The 17,751-nt window shown below is 40.0% G+C and overlaps 1 protein-coding gene across 4 annotated transcripts in view; it reads right to left on the bottom strand.

Annotated features, from left to right (window-relative positions):
- The window catches only part of LOC131231062 (uncharacterized protein YKR070W), a 60,031-nt gene extending 42,374 nt beyond the window's left edge, over positions 1–17,657 (bottom strand). The window contains exons 1-3 of one of the 4 annotated variants that reach the window (XM_058227151.1): positions 17,366–17,657; positions 17,154–17,257; positions 8,734–8,769 (exon numbers count right to left, since the gene is read on the bottom strand). In XM_058227151.1, the coding sequence (XP_058083134.1) occupies positions 8,734–8,769; positions 17,154–17,257; positions 17,366–17,481 (256 nt within the window). In that variant the 5' untranslated portion in view covers positions 17,482–17,657. Of the gene's footprint in view, positions 1–8,733; positions 8,770–17,153; positions 17,258–17,365 lie in introns of those variants that run through there. The other 3 variants (XM_058227152.1, XM_058227153.1, XM_058227154.1) reach the window with 3 other exon arrangements.
- Between the last annotated feature and the right edge of the window lie 94 nt (positions 17,658–17,751).

Below are 17,751 nucleotides of genomic sequence, written 5' to 3'. Positions count from 1 at the left end.
ATCAATCGCAAGCATCCAACATGCTCAAGAGGGGATACTCCATCCCTCAGGGAAATACCAAAATATCCTGCCCAATGACCAATCACATCTCAACCAAGCATGCATATGATACGTATGGGAGTGGGTCATGAAGATGAACAAAGATGTCAATGCAGTGAAGATGTACTCTCCTCCTAACAAAATAGGGTCCTAACAAGGGCCTACAGGGGTACACCAATGTGGACATTCAACCGCCATTGTCCCCTAAAGGCGGCCCAATAACAATCTACCAAGGAGCAAGGCCCGTGGCCCGAGTACAACCATAAATATAAAATGGGCAACTATATATATATGACTACATCACATGTTGGGCCTCAATAAACGGCCCAAGGCCTACATACATTACATGGGACCAAAGGGGCAATACATGGCCCAATCCACATACAATAACATGAGCCCATAGGTAAGGTTATGGTTCAAGAATAAGGTCATCAAATCCATACATTATGGTGGGCCTAGTGGGCAGCCCATTATCCCAATCACATGGGCAAGAATCACATTCAAGTTAAGCAAATTGGGCCTTACAACCTTAGCCCAAGAATCTAGTTGATTTGGTGGGCAACCAAGGGCCCAATCCACACATACATTTTCAACCCAACATAATGGTGGACATAGCCCATAAATCCACTGGGCCTAGCTAGGACATTCCAGCCCATTTGGGCCTACAAGACGTCCTAAAATCTAGTTGCACATAGGTCCATATAACCCAACCAAAGTGGGCCTCCTAAATGCACTAATTAAGCCCAAAGGCTAAGGAAATAAAAGCATGAAAAATATCCCAACAAACCCTCACAATATGGTGGGCCCCACACCCTTAAACTCCAGCCATAAACAATGCATTTCAATAAGGTACCCAGCTGGATTTTTAGTCCACCAGCTACCTGAGCCTGCTGGAGCCCAATAAAATGATTTTCTAAATGGAATACAAGTCCAGGGTGGTCCAACAATATCTATAGGGGGTCCCACCACATAGGGAGTGGCCAATCAACACACGAAACAAGTAGGACATGCTGCTGGACTGAGAGTCCAACAGCAGCCCAAACAGTGGGCGTCCCACATGAGCCTGGACGGTTCAAAAGGCTGGACGATCAGCCCACACCAAAGCTCAAAGTGGGCCACACTTCGGACGTCCCACTGAGGGGTGGGCCACACATATGGGTGGAAGCATGGATGAAACACCACATCAAGGTGGGATGGCCAGCCTTGCTGGACGTCAACCACCTTGGGACGTCCAGCAAGGTGGCTGGTCCAGCCACCTGTCCCAAAACTCCGGCGGCCCTGATGGCCTATGATCAAGCTAGGCGGTTCCCAGCAAGGGTGGGCCACCATAGAATTAAATTTTAAGATTTTAAACACAAGCTAAGTACTTCTACAAAAATGGGCAGCAATGCTTATCCAAAAATTTCTGCAGCAGAAGATGTTACTGTCCCCATGTTTGGCACCTCATGGGGTGGGCCTAGGCTTGCCCAAATCACTGGAAAATTGGTGGGTTTGATGGTCCCACATATGGACAGCAAGTGGGGTCCACTGGAGTGGCCCACTTACTCCAAATATCAAGATGAAAATGATCGTTTCCAACATGCAATGTTGCCGGACTGTCCAGAAATTTTTGGACAGTCAGCCTCCTTTGGCCCATCCCATAGGTCTCAATCAAGGGGTAATGAATGTGGGCCCCCATACCACATCAAAGTGGAGTCCATGCCTCAGAAAACCCCCAAAGAAATCAGGGATAAAAAGCATCACAAACAGTCCCAAACAATGCCCAAATCATACCACAGATTTGCTTGTATTGCTCTATGTATTGCCTTCTCTTGTGATTATTGATTGATATATATGATGATGTTTGTTCATTCCCTTTTGTCCTGAATTTGGCAATTTCGAGGACGAAATTTCTTTGTTGGTGGGGAAAGATGTAAGACCCTACCTAAGTATTCATTTCGTTCCTTTAAGTCCCGCAGTCCTACCGGTCGAATCCCGACGACCCGCGACCTGTGGAGTCCGTTTGCGGTCATCCTTAAGTCCCATCATGTAGACCCGACCCGGATCGACTCAAAACCTATGCCTTTGCGACCGCATCGGCGCCGCGGTTCCAACGTCGTGTCTCATGCATAATTCCGACATGTACATCTTGAGATATGGATCCCACCATTTTTGGCCATCCATCTTGCATGTGGGACCCACCTAGGCCCCTTGCACGTTTCCCAATGGTAGGCCCCACCTAACACTCTAACCTATGCACCTACCCTACCCTGCCCTACCTTTTTCATCATACCTACCCCTATAGCCTAGCTAGTAGGTTTTCTTCTCTAGAAGCTCATGATGAGCTTTGGTTTCTCCTCCCCATGGGCTATGATGAAATCACCCTTCCCAAGCAACCCTCTCCCAAGAAACACTCATTGCTTAGCTAGAAACTCTCCTTCCCTCTCTTTCCTCTCTCATTTCTCTCATTTCCCTCTCTAATGGTGGAGGACGTCCCCATCTTCCCCAAATTCCAGCAAGCTTTCTTCCTTTCTCCCCCTCAATCCCACCCTCAAATCTTCATCTCCACCACTAGATCATCTCCTTTGAAGCATTGAAGCTAGCCTTTGAAGTTTGGAGCTTGATCTCGGAGGTGGGTGCTTTTTGAAGCCACTTCTTCCTTCTTTCTTCTTGCTTTCCCTTTTCTAGCATGTTTGGATGCATGTAGGACCCATCAATCAATGGTGGAGGTCTTACATTAGAGGCCATGGGCCTACTTCATGCACGATCTCTTCCATGGTGGGCCATTCTCCATTAACCCACCATGATGCTTCCTTTTTTTTTTTCCTTGATCTAGCACTCCATAGGTCATCTGGACCTTGCATACATGGTAGGGATGGTGTCCCTACCCCCAGCAATTTCCTTAATTTGTAAATAGCATGTATGTAAGTTCTAAGTATAGTGGATGGTGTGGATGTGAAGGTAGAAGGTTCATAGTGATGGGACCTTCCACAATGGCCGTGATCTCTCTCCCTCTCTCTCTCTTTCTCCCTATTTTCTTCCTTTTGTTGCTGGAGATTTGTGGCCCACTGATGTGGTCAGCAAAATCTCCGATCCACCAGAAAAGTGGGACGTCCAGGCCCATCTGCTGGATGTCCAGGCCCACCATGACATGCATGGGTTGGATGGCCTCTAAACATGGATTTTCTTGGAAATTTTGGTATGGTAATGGATCTGGAATTTTTTATGACCCATCTATGTGGACCCCACTTGATGTAATTGGGTATAAAACCCTTTGGACATTTTTCTATGGACTAAAATTTTGGACTACATATGCTGCTATCCAAATTTCAGGCCTATCCATGTTATGATTTTGGCATTGTTTGGGACTGTTTGTGATGCTTTTTATCCCTGATTTATTTAGGGATTTTCTGAGGCATGGACCCCACTTTGATGGTATGGGCGCCCACATCCATTACCCCTTGATTGAGACCTGTGGGATGGGCCAAAGGAGGTTGACTGTCCAGAAATTTCTGGACAGTCCAGCAACATTGCATGTTGGAAACGATCATTTTCATCTTGATATTTGGAGTAAGTGGGCCACTCCAGTGGACCCCACTTGCTGTCCATATGTGGGACCATCAAACTCACCAATTTTCCAGTGATTTAGGCAAGCCTAGGCCCACCCCATGAGGTGCCAAATATGGGGACAGTAACATCTTCTGCAGCAGAAATTTCTGGATAAGCATTGCAGCCCATTTTTGTAAAAATACTTAGCTTGTGTTTAAAATCTTAAAATTTAATTCTATGGTGGCCCACCCTTGCTGGGATCCACCTATCTTGATCATAGGCCATCAAGGCTACCGGATTTTTGGGACGGGTGGCTGGACGAGCCACCTTGCTGGACGTCCCAAGGTGGTTGACGTCCAGCAAGGCTGGCCATCCCACCATGTTGTGGCTCACCTTGATGTGGTGTTTCATCCATGCTTACACCCATATGTGTGGCCCACTTGGACGTGGGCTGACCGTCCAGCTTTTAGACCGTCCAAGCCCATGTGGGACGCCCACTGTTTGGGCTGCTGCTGGACTCTCGGTCCAGCAGCATGGCCCACTTGTTTCGTGTGATGATTGGCCACTCCCTATGTGGTGGGACCCCCTGTACATATTGCTGGACTACCCTGGACTTGTATTCCAATCAGAAAATCATTTTACTGGGCTCCAGTAGGCCTAGGTAGCTGGTGGACTAAAAATCCAGCTGGGTACCTTATTAAAATGCATTGCTTATGGCTGGAGTTTAAGGGTGTGGGGCCCACCATATTGTGAGGGTTTGTGGGGATATTTTTCATGCTTTTATTCCCTTAGCCTTTGGGCTTAATTAGTGCATTTAGGAGGCCCACTTTGGTTGGGTTATATGGACCTATGTGCAACCAGATTTTAGGACATCTTGTAGGCCCAAATGGGCTGGAATGTCCTAAATAGGCCCAGTGGATTTATGGGCTATGTCCACCATTATGTTGGGCTGGTTGGGCTGGAAATGTATGTGTGGATTGGGCCCTTGGTTGCCCACCAAATCGACTAGATTCTTGGGCTAAAGTTGTAAGGCCCAATTTGTTTAACTTGAATGTGATTCTTCCCCATGTGATTGGGATAATGGGCTGCCCACTAGGCCCATCATAATGTATGGATTTGGTGACCTTATTCTTGGGCCATAACCTTACCTATGGGCCCATGTTATTGTATGTGGATTGGGCCATGTATTGCCCTTTTGGACCCATGTAATGTATGTAGGCCTTGGGCCGTTTATTGAGGCCCAACATGTGATGTAGTTGTATATATATAGCTGCCCATTTTATATTTATGGTTGTTCTCAAGCCACAGGCCTTACCCCTTGGTAGATTGTTATTGGGCCACCTTTAGGGGACAATGGTGGTTGAATGTCCACATTGGTGTACCCCTCTAGGCCCTTGTTAGGCCCATTCTTGCTTCTATGGGTGGTTAAATGCCCACCATAGACCCTTTGCTAGGCTCATTCTTATCATTTAGGCCCATCCCACTCTCCATCTAGTCTCATGGGCTACCCCAGGCTATTGGGCCCCCAATAGAGGTTGTATTCGTTATGGAAAATTGTCTAAGTACCTAGACCCTACTTGGTTAGGAGGAGAGTACATCTTCACCGCATTGACATCTTTGTTCATCTTCATAACCCACTCCCATACGCATCATATGCATGCTTGGTTGAGATGTGATTGGTCATTGGGCAAGATATTTTGATAATTCCCTGAGGGATGGAGTATCCCTTCTTGAGCACGTTGGATGCTTGGGATTGATGCATGGTTGATTGTGTGATTCATGCATCTGCCATTGCGTAGCACGTGGATATTCGCCCTTGCTTTATCAGGGTCGTAGCCTCCACAGGTATATCGTGGATCGCTGGATTTGGACACTAGAAATGTTACTTGAGCATTTAAGGCACGTAAGATGTCCTTGGATGAAAGCCCCTAAACCTTCATGGTACCAAGAGATGCCTCAACGCCAATACCGAGTGAAAAATATGAGCGCCCGAATGCCTTATACCATTAGGTCGCGACTCCCACTGTACCGTGGTCGGTTGACATGGGGTGTGGCCTTACCCGCCTGAGTGAGGGGGCAATAGCTAGGCTGAGTTGGACCAGCTCGTAAATAGGTCCGCTACCGTCGAGCCTTGTTGGTGATTGGTTGTCCACAGGCGGGTAGTGAGGTCTCTTACGCTCGCTAGGCTGTGTGGCTAGGAGAGCGGCAGTCGGCAGGTAGTGTATTTGACCCCGATGGATTCCCTAGAGTGGAACTATATTGATATGTGTACTTGCGATGAGGACTGGCATGATTGCATTGCACCTTGCATATAGCATTGGTTATGTAGGTCCCTTGTTGTATCGCCTTGGTATGGCGCCCAGTAGTCATATGCCGCATTGCATAACCTTCTGATGGCTTGTAGCATTCCTGCTTGGTATAGCATAGCCTTGGTATGGCTGACAGCATTGATGGTATTCATGGTTCTTGCCGCATTTCCGCATACTCTGATATCGCATTCATGGCAGCTGTCCTGCACACACTTACACCGCCTTCTAAGCTTTCTATAAGCTTATGCACAATTGATGCGTGCAGGTGATTCAAGGCCAGAGATCGGAGTAGGAGCTAGAGCGTGCTGTTGATCCTTTTGGAGCTTTCTTTATATAGTTCTTGTATTTCCCCTTGAGCATTGTATCTTGTAAAAGTTTAAATTCTTAGTGGATCTTATAATGGTGTTCCTGTAGTTACTTTCTTTGGTTACGATGTTATGATCTTGGGTATGCTCTTTATGGATCAGATTTATGTTATGGAAATCCTCCTTATAGGATCCCAAGATCGGAACCTGGTGAATGGGTGTCAGGAGCCGAGAATGGGGTACTACGAAGGCTGTCGGCGCCGGCATCGGCGATCGGGAACCTGGTAAACCCGGTCTCCAGGTCTGGGGCGCAACATACTCTGATCTTTGGATAGTTACTCGATTAAATCCAAGATTCTCAAAATCAAAACTAATGACATTATACTTTAATTCTAGGTTTAATTGAAATCGTAAGGTGACCATAATCTAAATTAATTTCTTAAACTTTTTGGAATTTAAAGTTGTTGAATCGTCATTTGATTTGAGATCTAACCCGACAAGGAATTTGGTGTAACGTGTGGTGGTGGTGAATTTAGTATTTTGTATCTCTCAAAAGAATGTTGATTGCAAGCTTGCTTTCATATTATATGCATATTGTTATTGAATGGTAATCAAGATTAAAATCACAGGTGCAGTGCCTTGGGCTCCCTAAAATGACATGAATGGTGCTCTGCCCTAAGTTCCCTAAAATGCAAACATGTGCTCTGCCTTGGGACCAAAAAGGAACATGGTGCTCTGCCCAAGAATCGTCCTAGAATGACATGTATGGTGCTCTGCCCAAGAATCGTCCTAAAATGACATGCACGGTTTTCTACCCTAGACATTCCTAAAATGAACACAGTGATCGGCCCTGGATTCCCTAAAAAGTATACAAGGACACGAGATTACTTTCATTGATGTTGTTGTTCACGACAAGCACCGCATGCATAGTATCTTTTTATTATGTTACTTTAATTCATGATCTTACCTTCTCTATGCTTTATTTCAATTGTACTTCTTTGTTTGTATATATCTAGAAATTTCAAATTTTGGTAAAGATATGATACCACTGAGCTGTGTATGTTCACCCCACTTTGAATAATTCTACGGGTGTTGAATTGGAGTATTACGTACAAGCGGGCCTCTACCATTAGTTTCCTTTTGTTCATTAGGTTTAGTTTGAATTTTAATTCCAATGTAATAGAGAAATTATCAAAAGAGTAGAGACTTGAATAGTAGATAATATTTTATTGAAATTTATTTCAGTGGTATCTTATATTTATATTGGGTCTGATTGTCTTTTGTATTTGAATGAGTACGTGTACTGTAATGAAAATTGAATAATTTAAATCGCGTGATTGGGATTCAAGTCTGGAGGAACCCTACTCAGGTACTCGGATTCCGGGGTGTGACAGTGAAAGCTAGAGGTAGACATGAATATTTTGTGGCAATTACTGATGACTTCTCTATTTGGTTATGAATACCTAATCCATAGAAAATCTGATGTTTTTGAAACATTAAGGGCCTGTTTGGTTTTCCAATTACAACGGTAAATGGCTGTAAATGGGTAATGACGATTTACTCTTGTAATTGTGTGGTGACATCACTTACATTTGACTGCAATTATGATTGTGCTACATTTTTTGTTTCACCCAGAAATCACTATTAAAATGGTAGTTTTATAATGTGAAAATGTTATGATTACGAATTATTTTTTTACCTACTTTACAAGTGTGTTTGACTCTCGATTTATGAGTCATAAACTTGTTTATACAAACACCTGAAAATGATAATGATGGCCCATTTACTTTGCATTCCATTGACATAATGGATTGGATAGAGTTACTGCAGATTCCAAGTATTCACTACAGTAGCATATCTAAATGAAGAATTCATTTTCCCTCAGATTCTAATTCATCTCATAGAAAATTATTTGCTTGTAGCATTTTCCCAACAGTCTTTTCCTCCCAATTCCCTTGTCTAGAACTAAAGCAGAATCAATCAGTCTCAGTGAATAGAAACACTCAATGTAATATCAATTCCATGATCAACTAGTTTTATATTTTTGAAAGCATATAGCTTGACTAGAATATTTTTTCTTTTTTATTAATCTAGAATATATTTTCTTTTTTATGAATTCTAGAATATGTTCTCTCATGTAAGTTGCTCTTGTTTGGATTGTTTGATTGTACATGTTTTTTAAGATGTACTATTGGAAGAGAAATAGTTATTTTAGAGGCCAAACAAGTATTTGAGCAATATGTACCATGATTACCTGGTTTATTTACAACCAGTTCACCCATTCTTATGGAACTGTTTGATCAGAAAACTCAGTCCTTGAAATAACTGAAAGGAAGTGCCAGGGTTTGTGAGTTTTTCATGTATCCATTTCCACATTGCGATCACCATTATGATAACACATCAGGTCAATGCAAAAATATTAGGTGAATTGAACTTGCAAAGAATATATATATATATATATATATATATATCCTCACTATTTGATAGAGAAATGAAGAATTATGTAACTATGGATTATCACATAACGAAAGCATTATGCACGTTATTCTCACCATTTGTTAAGAACAGAAATGGAATCTTCAAAGCACCTACGAATGAGGAATACTTCAGTGAGCAAATGAAAAAAATGGTAGTTGAATTTCAAGATGCAACAGATTATTACTCAATGAAACAGAAACAAAAATCTCAATGAGATGGAAATTTAAAAATAAATAAATAAATAAAAAGATCGGAAAAAAACAGAACTAGAGAAATGTGAATCATCACACAAAACTTGTAAACAAATGCAATTTTAGAGAAAGCTATTGAATAGGTAAATAGCCGAACCACTATATATGCTTGTGTTTGGGATTGTTATTTGTACGCATTTCTACTTATGCATGTGAGTTTAATTTGTTGAATTATGAATGTATGATTAGATGTATGCTAAGAGTTGAATAGTTTGTACATCTCACACACAAGATCACTATCTCCTTATAGACTAGTTGCTTATTGTTGCATCTTTTGTAGTCTATGATTTGAGCCACTTGGCTTGGAAGCCTAAATGTTATTTGCCTTATTAGTTTAAATTGGTAAATTGTTTTAATTAGGCAAGAATTTTTAAGTGATCCTATTCATGGTGGGCCCCACAGAGTTTAGCATGCTGAGTTACTCAGTACGCAATCCACGTCCGGCCATCCCTTGTGAGCTCTATCATTGAAATCTCTTCAAGCATGCTAACAAAAATTCCAAGCCCCCACTATCAAGTGACACCCTAGTTTATCTGGAGAGAGCCTTACATTAGTTGACAGCATTTTTGCCCCCATATCCCACTGTAGTCATCAATTGACACCCTGCACAGCCATATTTCCTGCTCCTCTATCCACTCTAGTTAGTCAAGTTTTACATGCAAGTTCATTTAGCATAAGCAGTAAGGACGCCCTGGACAGTTTCCATGCAAAGCTCCAACAGTCTGTGCAGCAAGATCAGACCTCAAACATGCACGAAGATTGGCACCTCTACTGATGCATATTATGAACAATACTGCAAATCAAGACCATGGGCAAACAAATCATTATCATCGAACTAAAAAGGCTTGGACTGATACATGTTCATTGAAGCCTTTTTTTCTTTTTGAATGGTAACTCATCAAACTTATTAGAGCCACTCGAAACAAAATGCCTCCCTTTTACAGCTTGTGAAATGATCTAAACCTAGAGCCCAAGAGATGAGATTTTTTTAATAAAGCAAAAAAAAAATTATTCAAAAAAAAAAAAAAAAAACTTATCACCCAGTTCCAAACTAATATTAAGGTGTTGATGCTCCTTTCTTTATCAACAAAACCACTGAAAGAGAGGAAAGCCTCATAGAATCATCTCATTGTCCCATTCGAAGCAAGAAAGAAAGTTTTCAATCTATCCAAGCACAATCCAAAGTACACCAAATAGAGCCAAAATCATCCTCCATACTTCACGTACCAACGAACAATGAACAAAGAGATGATTGACAGATACCACATCTTCAAGGCACAAGATAAATCCATTTCTGGTGCAGAAGTGATAGATGGTTAAGATTTTGTTTTTTACCAACTAACCAGCTGAATGCAACCATCCTAGGAGGGGTCGGAATATACCAAACAAAAGCCAGTGCCTCATTGAAACTGCCCATACTTCCATGATGAAGGTGTTGGTGGAATGATTTCCCCAAAAAATATCCTAAAGAAGTCATGTTTCCAACATGATCTATCCAATGAGCCTAACTTGGTCTTACAAGTAGGTGAACTCCTTGATCTCTCCCTCAATGAGATCTCTACAAAAGTGGGGACTTTGAGAAGCCACTCACCTTCTAGTGAGAATCATCGAGAAATGTGATCCACCCATAGTTCGGAGTATCCCCGATATCATCAAAATATCCTTAGTACTATCCGTATCTCCAACTCGGAGATAGCAATAACACTGGTCGTATCAAGTATCATCAATGTATCACTAAGCATCACCAATATTTTTTATTGCGTAAATTCTAGGTGTCGCTTGTATCGCCAATTCACCAATGTATCGCCAATATCTTCGACTGTGTAAATTCTAGGTGTCGCTTGTATCGCCAATGTATCAGCAATATTTCGATGATATTGCCAATATATTGATATCGCCAAAATTTTGTTTATTAAATAAAAAAAAAAAAATCATTTCAATTTTTTTGTGGGCACATGGTTGTATGCAGTGTTCAAATTGTATACAATAATATCACGATATTATTATTACCACAACGTGGGCAATATCGAGACCACGGTCTTTCGTTCCCTTTCCAGTTGTCAACAATTTCTTGGCAAAATATCGTGTGATGTTGACATTATGAAATATCAATGAATGTTTGGATGAAAGGTTGGATGGTTAGATGGGTTGATGGGATGGTTAGATTGATTTCTTACGACAACACATGCTTTTCGGTCCCCATTAATTGGAAACTTATTATGTATGCATTCTTTTTGCAATTTTTTAGTCATAAATATGCAAATATGTGTATTTTAGAATCTCTTGAAGTTTCAATGAAAATTTCCACCATTTTACACACGTTATCCCGCATTTCTGATTATCGATGATATTATCAGTGATATCGATATTATTTCAGTATGCCCGGCCAGTTAAAGTTGTAGGGATACCGATATTTCCAACACTGGTCATCTACCAGAGTGATAAAGATATTATGTAGTCTAGGGAAGTCTTGACACAACAGTCTTTACCCCGCCAATTATTCTTCTAAAACATGATCCATCACCTACAACAATTAAATATGCCCCAGGCGAAAGTTCCCATACCAATGGGTTTGAATATCAATATAGGTGGGGTATGGGCCCAGCCAAAAAACCCTACGATGTGGACATTGCATATCGATTTTGGCCCCTATCAGACCGCATCATTTGAAAAAAAAAAAAATCTAGGCCAAAGAATTAATGAAAAATATCATAAAAGGAAAACAATAACATATTCAAGCATTAATCTTCTTTTTTCGCATTTTCGATATAATGGTGTTGGGTATAATGGTGTATCATACCCATTGTTTGAATTATCTCTGATATTACCGAAATATCTAGCTTGGCGATACCGATAACACTGGTGGTAATTCCAAACATTAGCAATGTGTAACTTAGTATCGACAACGTATTGATATCACCAATATTTTTAATTGTGTAAAAAAAAAAATCCATTTCAATTTTTTTTATGGGCACATTTTTGTATGCAGTTTTTAAATTATCATTGCTAATGTTGATAATATCTTAATATTATCATTATCACAACATGCTCGATATCAAGACCACAATCTTTCATTTTCTTTCGAGTTGTTGATGATTTCTTGGCAAAATATTGTGAGTTGTTGATATTCTGCAATATCAATGGATGTTTGGATGAATGATTGGATGGTTAGACTGTTTCTTACGACGACACATGCTTTTAAGCCCCCATTAACTGGAAACTTATTGTGCATTCATTCTTTTTGCAAATTTTTTATTTCTAAATATGCAAATATGTGTATTTTAGCATCTCCTGAAGTTTCACTGAAAATTCCACCAGTTTCCCATGTTTTCCCGCATTTTGGGTTATCAATGACAGTGATATTATCGATATTGTTTCTATATCCCCGGCCAGCAATACCAATACTTCAAACACTGATCATACCTTTCTTTGATAAGATTGTTTGTCTGCTTAACGCCTTAACCTAGTGAAAGTCAATTGAGGATGATTTGGTGAATTAGGGCTCTTTACTCTCTTTTTTTTTTATATAAAATAATTTAAAAAAAAAAAAAAAAAACAACAAAAAGAAGATGAAAAGATGTGTTTCCCAATTGTGATGGTTTACACCTTTTTTGTGATGTTTCCCATAATGGTCCATTCAAGTTAGATTCATCGAATCCCGCTCTTTTTGTTTTGATCCCCAAAATAGGCCTAGATCTAGTCTAGAATCACTTTCTAAGCTTCATCCATGGTTTAAATGAAAAAATGAAAAGAAAAGTAAGAGAAAATATGAAAAAGAAGTTTTTAAAAATTAGACCCTTTTATGGCTACACTGGCCCGTATCAAGCCTTATCAAGCTTGTATCAGCCGATGCAGCACTTTTTTTTTTCTCCTCAAGCAATTTTGACCTCGTATCATGTACCGAATTGAGCCAATATAAATGCAATCATAACAGTCCAATGTAACCTCCTCCTTCACAATAAAGGAGCATGAAAAGACTAATCTAAATAAGTAATACGGTACTCTAGAGGCTTATGACGCTTGATACACTTGCACTCAAAATGTGTACACATAGCATATATCAACTCAAAATAAACCGATTAAATTGTGGGACTCGTTATTGCTAAGTCACAGTCCAAAAATCAGATTGCTTGAACAATCCTAACCAATGATTTGTAGACACCTGTTTGATAAAATAGTGCCACTAGATATTTTTCATTCTTCACCATCCAATAAATGCCCACCGACCTGATAGTCCAGTCTACTGATCTAGACAGTCCAATCCACTTCTCTAGATTGTTCATTTGGTCCAACGCACAGTACATGGGCTAGCATGCAAGGGCAAAAGCCCATGAAATGTGTTGTAGAATTAATGGACATTTCAGATTGTTCGATTAGCCTATCCAAGTGACTAGGGATATGCATTGGTGGGTTGAGTTTCACAAATTGCATGAAATTCAGGCCATTTTGGGGGCATTTGAGTGGTCCGAAATTGGACTACCACGGTTCATCTAAATTTATTTTTATTTTTTCCTCGAATTTCTTAAGGGAAATGGTGTCAGATGGTTAGGGATATGTATTAATGGGATGAGTTTCACAGATTGCATGAAATTCAGGCCATTTTGGAGGTACTTAAGTGGTCCTAAATCAGTCTAACACTATACATCCGAATTTAATTTTAAATTTTTCCCACAAATTTCTTGAGGAAAATGGTTTCAAATGGTTAGGGATATGCATTTGTTTGGTCCTAAATCAACCCAACGCTATTCATCTGAATTTAATTTAATTTTTTTCTTAAATTTTTTAAGGGAAATGTTGTCAAATGGTTAGGGATATGCATTAGTGAGATAAGTTTCAAAGATTGAATGAATTTTGGCCCATTTTGGGGCATTTGAGTTAGATCATTAATCGGGCCAACACTATTCATCCAAATTTAATTACTAATTTTTTCCTCAAATTTCTTGAGGGAAATGGTGTTAAATGGTTTAAGATATGCATTAGTGGGATGAGTTTCACATATTGCATGAATTTTGGGGTATTTTGGGGGCATTTGAGTGATACTAAATCGACCCGACACTATTCAACAAAATTTAATTTTTTATTTTTTTTCCTCAAATTGCTTATGGTAACATGATTGGTGAGTAATGCTTTTTGTATTTGTGTTTGTCATTTAACATCACCATATCACTTACAAGCTTACTTCATATTTCATGCATGGACCTATACAACTATACTAAGGTTGTTTATGCTAAAATTGTTATATACATATAAATATATATTTGTCTAATAATTATATTCATACGTATATAATATTATTTATATCGAATCATTGATATTATATTTTTAGAAAAGTAAATATGGGAATTTAGAAGTTAGTCTAAGCCTCTTAACTTAATAAAATCATCAAGCAACCCAAGACAGCATTCTTACCAAAGAATGGCCCAGTACACCATCATAAACATGTCCAAAACCATAAAAGAATTACATATTTTGGAATCCTCTCATTTTTTAGAACTTTTCCAATACTTTTTCAACTTTTTCTTTAAATTTAAAATTAAAAAATAAAATTAAAAATTAAAATATATATATATATATATATATCTCAACCATGACAACCCATAACATAACAATTGACAGTTGGCCATTACGTCGGCCATTACCGTTTTTGAATACTTTGGCTAATACAATATAGATATTACGAATCATGCCCGTAGCTTTCATCACTCCTTTGTAGATGCCATAAACCATATATTTGGAAGTGGTCGGAATGAACCCTTTGCCATCTTGCCTATCATATTTACTAGCCACAATGATTCTACATAAGCCATTTTCTTTAGAGATAACAAAGCAGATTTCATCAATTTCAAGTCTTTAATGTCCATGCCCCCATCCTCCTGCATTATAAATCTCATTCCACCCCACTGGATGTAATGTTTTCTTCTCTTCTAAACCACTCCATAAGAAATCCCTCTGGATCTTTTCAATATCTTGTATGACACGAGCACTAGTAGGACTTTGGGAAAGAGACATGTAATACACCACCATTTTCAACGACATTGCTTCTATTAAGGTGATGCAATCCTCAAGAACAAGTATCTGCCTTCCCAAGCTAATAACTTCCTTTCCATGCTCTCAATCACCACATCCCAACCAGTGCAAACAAGCAAACCAAGATAAGTCACAGGACAACTCCTGACCTTGCGACCGAAGTCTGCAGCTAACAATTGAATCCCAATTTATGATTGACAAATGCCAAACATTTCACGTTTAAGCGAATTAACTCTTTGCCCAGATACAGCTTCAAAACATCTAATTCACCCATCTCAAATTAGTGGTTTGATCTGTCTTCATGTACAGAACAGAAGCTTATTGTTTCCGAACTGGAGATGAGCCCATAAAGTTACTGGCTTTCCAAAAACTTGATTTTCATAATTAAATCTATAGCATTCATATATTAGTATTTTGTAAACCTGTTTAAATAGACATTAATATCATGAACATGAAACACATGCTCCTCTCTAGTAGCATGTTTATCATAGAGATCTGTACTTTAGTACAATGAAACAATGTTAGACATAGTTTAAAATAGTGCACTCATCATGCCAAACACTACTAGTCAGAACCCTTTAATCCTAGGTTCGGTTCACAAGATTTTGCATATGACCTATATCAATTGTAAAAACTCTTATATGGTATTAGGTATCTCAATATATAGAGCTTGGAATTGTCATTTTTTAATTTAGAAATTTTAGTGAAATATCTTTGAATTTTTTTGGCAGCTTTATGGAACTTCAATTTTGTGAGGGAAATAAATCCTTCTTTTTGTTCATTTTTTTGGTTAGAAATAATGATTTAATGAAGTAAAAGCCCAATGAACCAAATTTATAACATACATGGCCAGCTGCAAACCCAAACTCCCTCATTACATAAAGATATCCGACCACCCTCTATAAAAATCCTTTCCTATAGCTCAAGAACTCCTTTGAGGCCCTCACCCAGGCTCTAATATAGCTCTCACGCTTATACTAACTGAGAGACCCCTTCCTTTCTATTGTCAAAGGTCCTAATGTTCCAATTGACCATACAACTGCTAAGCAACATATGTTGCAAGGCACCCTTGCCAGTTGCCACTTTTAAACCAAGTCGGCTATGCCTCCTTCATCTTGGCCATTGATCCCTCCACCAAAGACACTATACTGGACTGATTAAAGCACTGCCACAACAGTTTCAAAGAAAATGAGCAATAGAGAAATATGTGGTCCCTGCCTTTTGCATCCCTCGTGTGCATGTTCCGCTGTTCACAATTATCTTCTACCTAATGTGGAGGTGTTAGCACCTTATCACGGCCCACAAACCACCTAAAAGCTATTAATCTGGGAGGAACATCAACACCCCCCAGCCACGCAATCGCCATAACACCCACTTCCTCCTTCATCTAGCAAAAAACAAAAAAATCCCAACTTCTCCCACCTTCACATTCTCATCCTGCACTGAATACTTAAACACGACTCCCTCCAGCACCCCAAAACAACCCAGCTCTTCCACGTCTTTTTTATTTAGGTCCATATGAAATGTAGGAGATGCAACGGGCTGAGTGCCATTCAAGTAACAAAGGTTGACAACTCTGGTTTCTTTACATGAAGACAGCTCTGGCTTCTTTACCGAAAATAAGTCCTTTCCTGATCTATTCTATCTAATTAAACAGGAAGGTTTTAGGAAAAAATTTTCAATCTGTTTTTATTGTGCAGTTGAGATACATTAGGATTCTTTTGGCCAGGATTAATGGCTAAGAATACAATTTAAAGGCTGCAATTAGTTTTAGATTAAGGGAATCCATATGCCCTTCGATATTAGGCCATAGAACCAAAAATCAGCCCAAATGAAAACTCAGCTGCACAACAGCACAAGGAACAGCTGGGAGGGAACCCCAGCCAAAAAAAAAAAAAAACCATCCCCACTGTTCGTGAGGCTCATCGTTTCCCACCAGGATGAAGGGACACACCAAAAATTCAGGATATTTTAAAGCCCAGGTGGGCCACACTGCGTGAATTTAGAGGTCTTAGGCATGATTTTACATTGTTCCCTGCTTTGTGGCCCAAATAAGTAGTGGATCATCCCGATTTTTGGTTTCTACGGTGAGCATGAGGGGGAGAACACGATGATCGGGTTGGACCGGATGAACAGCAGCTCAGTACCCTCAAAACGAAAATGCTTGATATTGATAGGTAGAAGTTCCTGCAGAGAGCCAGAGAGAGATTCCGTACCGCAATCACTATACAACCTTCTCAATGCGACGGGAGACCCTCCGATCGGTGTCCGGCCTCTCAAAATGACGCCGTCAATGTCGAATGCAATGCCGAAAGAAGGCCTGCAGGATTTCAGGAGTGTTGGTAACTAATTCTGCCGAATGGTTGGGAGGAACGACAGAGAGAGAAAGTAGATGAAGGAGAAGAGGATGAGGAGTAGTAAGTTGTACACGAATGTGGAAGAAGACAATGATCTTCCGTTTTGTAAGTGAAGATGAGAAAGAGCAGCTCTGCATATCTCACAGGTTTTGCCATGCGGAACCCTAAGTACGGAGAGGAACCTCATCTCTCACTGTCACTAGACTCGATACTCGAGAGAAGCTTCGGGCATTTCCTTCCCCACCAGCTTTCCTCGCGATAGCAGTGCTACTTGTTTGGCCCGAGCTTCTTTAGAGGTGGGCCCACTTTTCAACGGTCGATCCTATTGTTCTGGTGGACGTGCGCTGTTTCTCCCTGGAAACTACGACGGGGTTGTCATCTTACAAAACTCTTCGAGATTTTGAAAATATCGCCACAAGTACATTAAGACAATATTATCGCGATATTTTTAAAATCT

This window comes from Magnolia sinica, chromosome 17 (genome assembly GCF_029962835.1).
Source record: "Magnolia sinica isolate HGM2019 chromosome 17, MsV1, whole genome shotgun sequence".
Taxonomy (NCBI): Eukaryota; Viridiplantae; Streptophyta; class Magnoliopsida; order Magnoliales; family Magnoliaceae; genus Magnolia; species Magnolia sinica.
The sequence above is the reverse complement of the archived record's forward strand: the minus strand, read 5'-3'. Positions and strand labels throughout refer to the sequence as shown.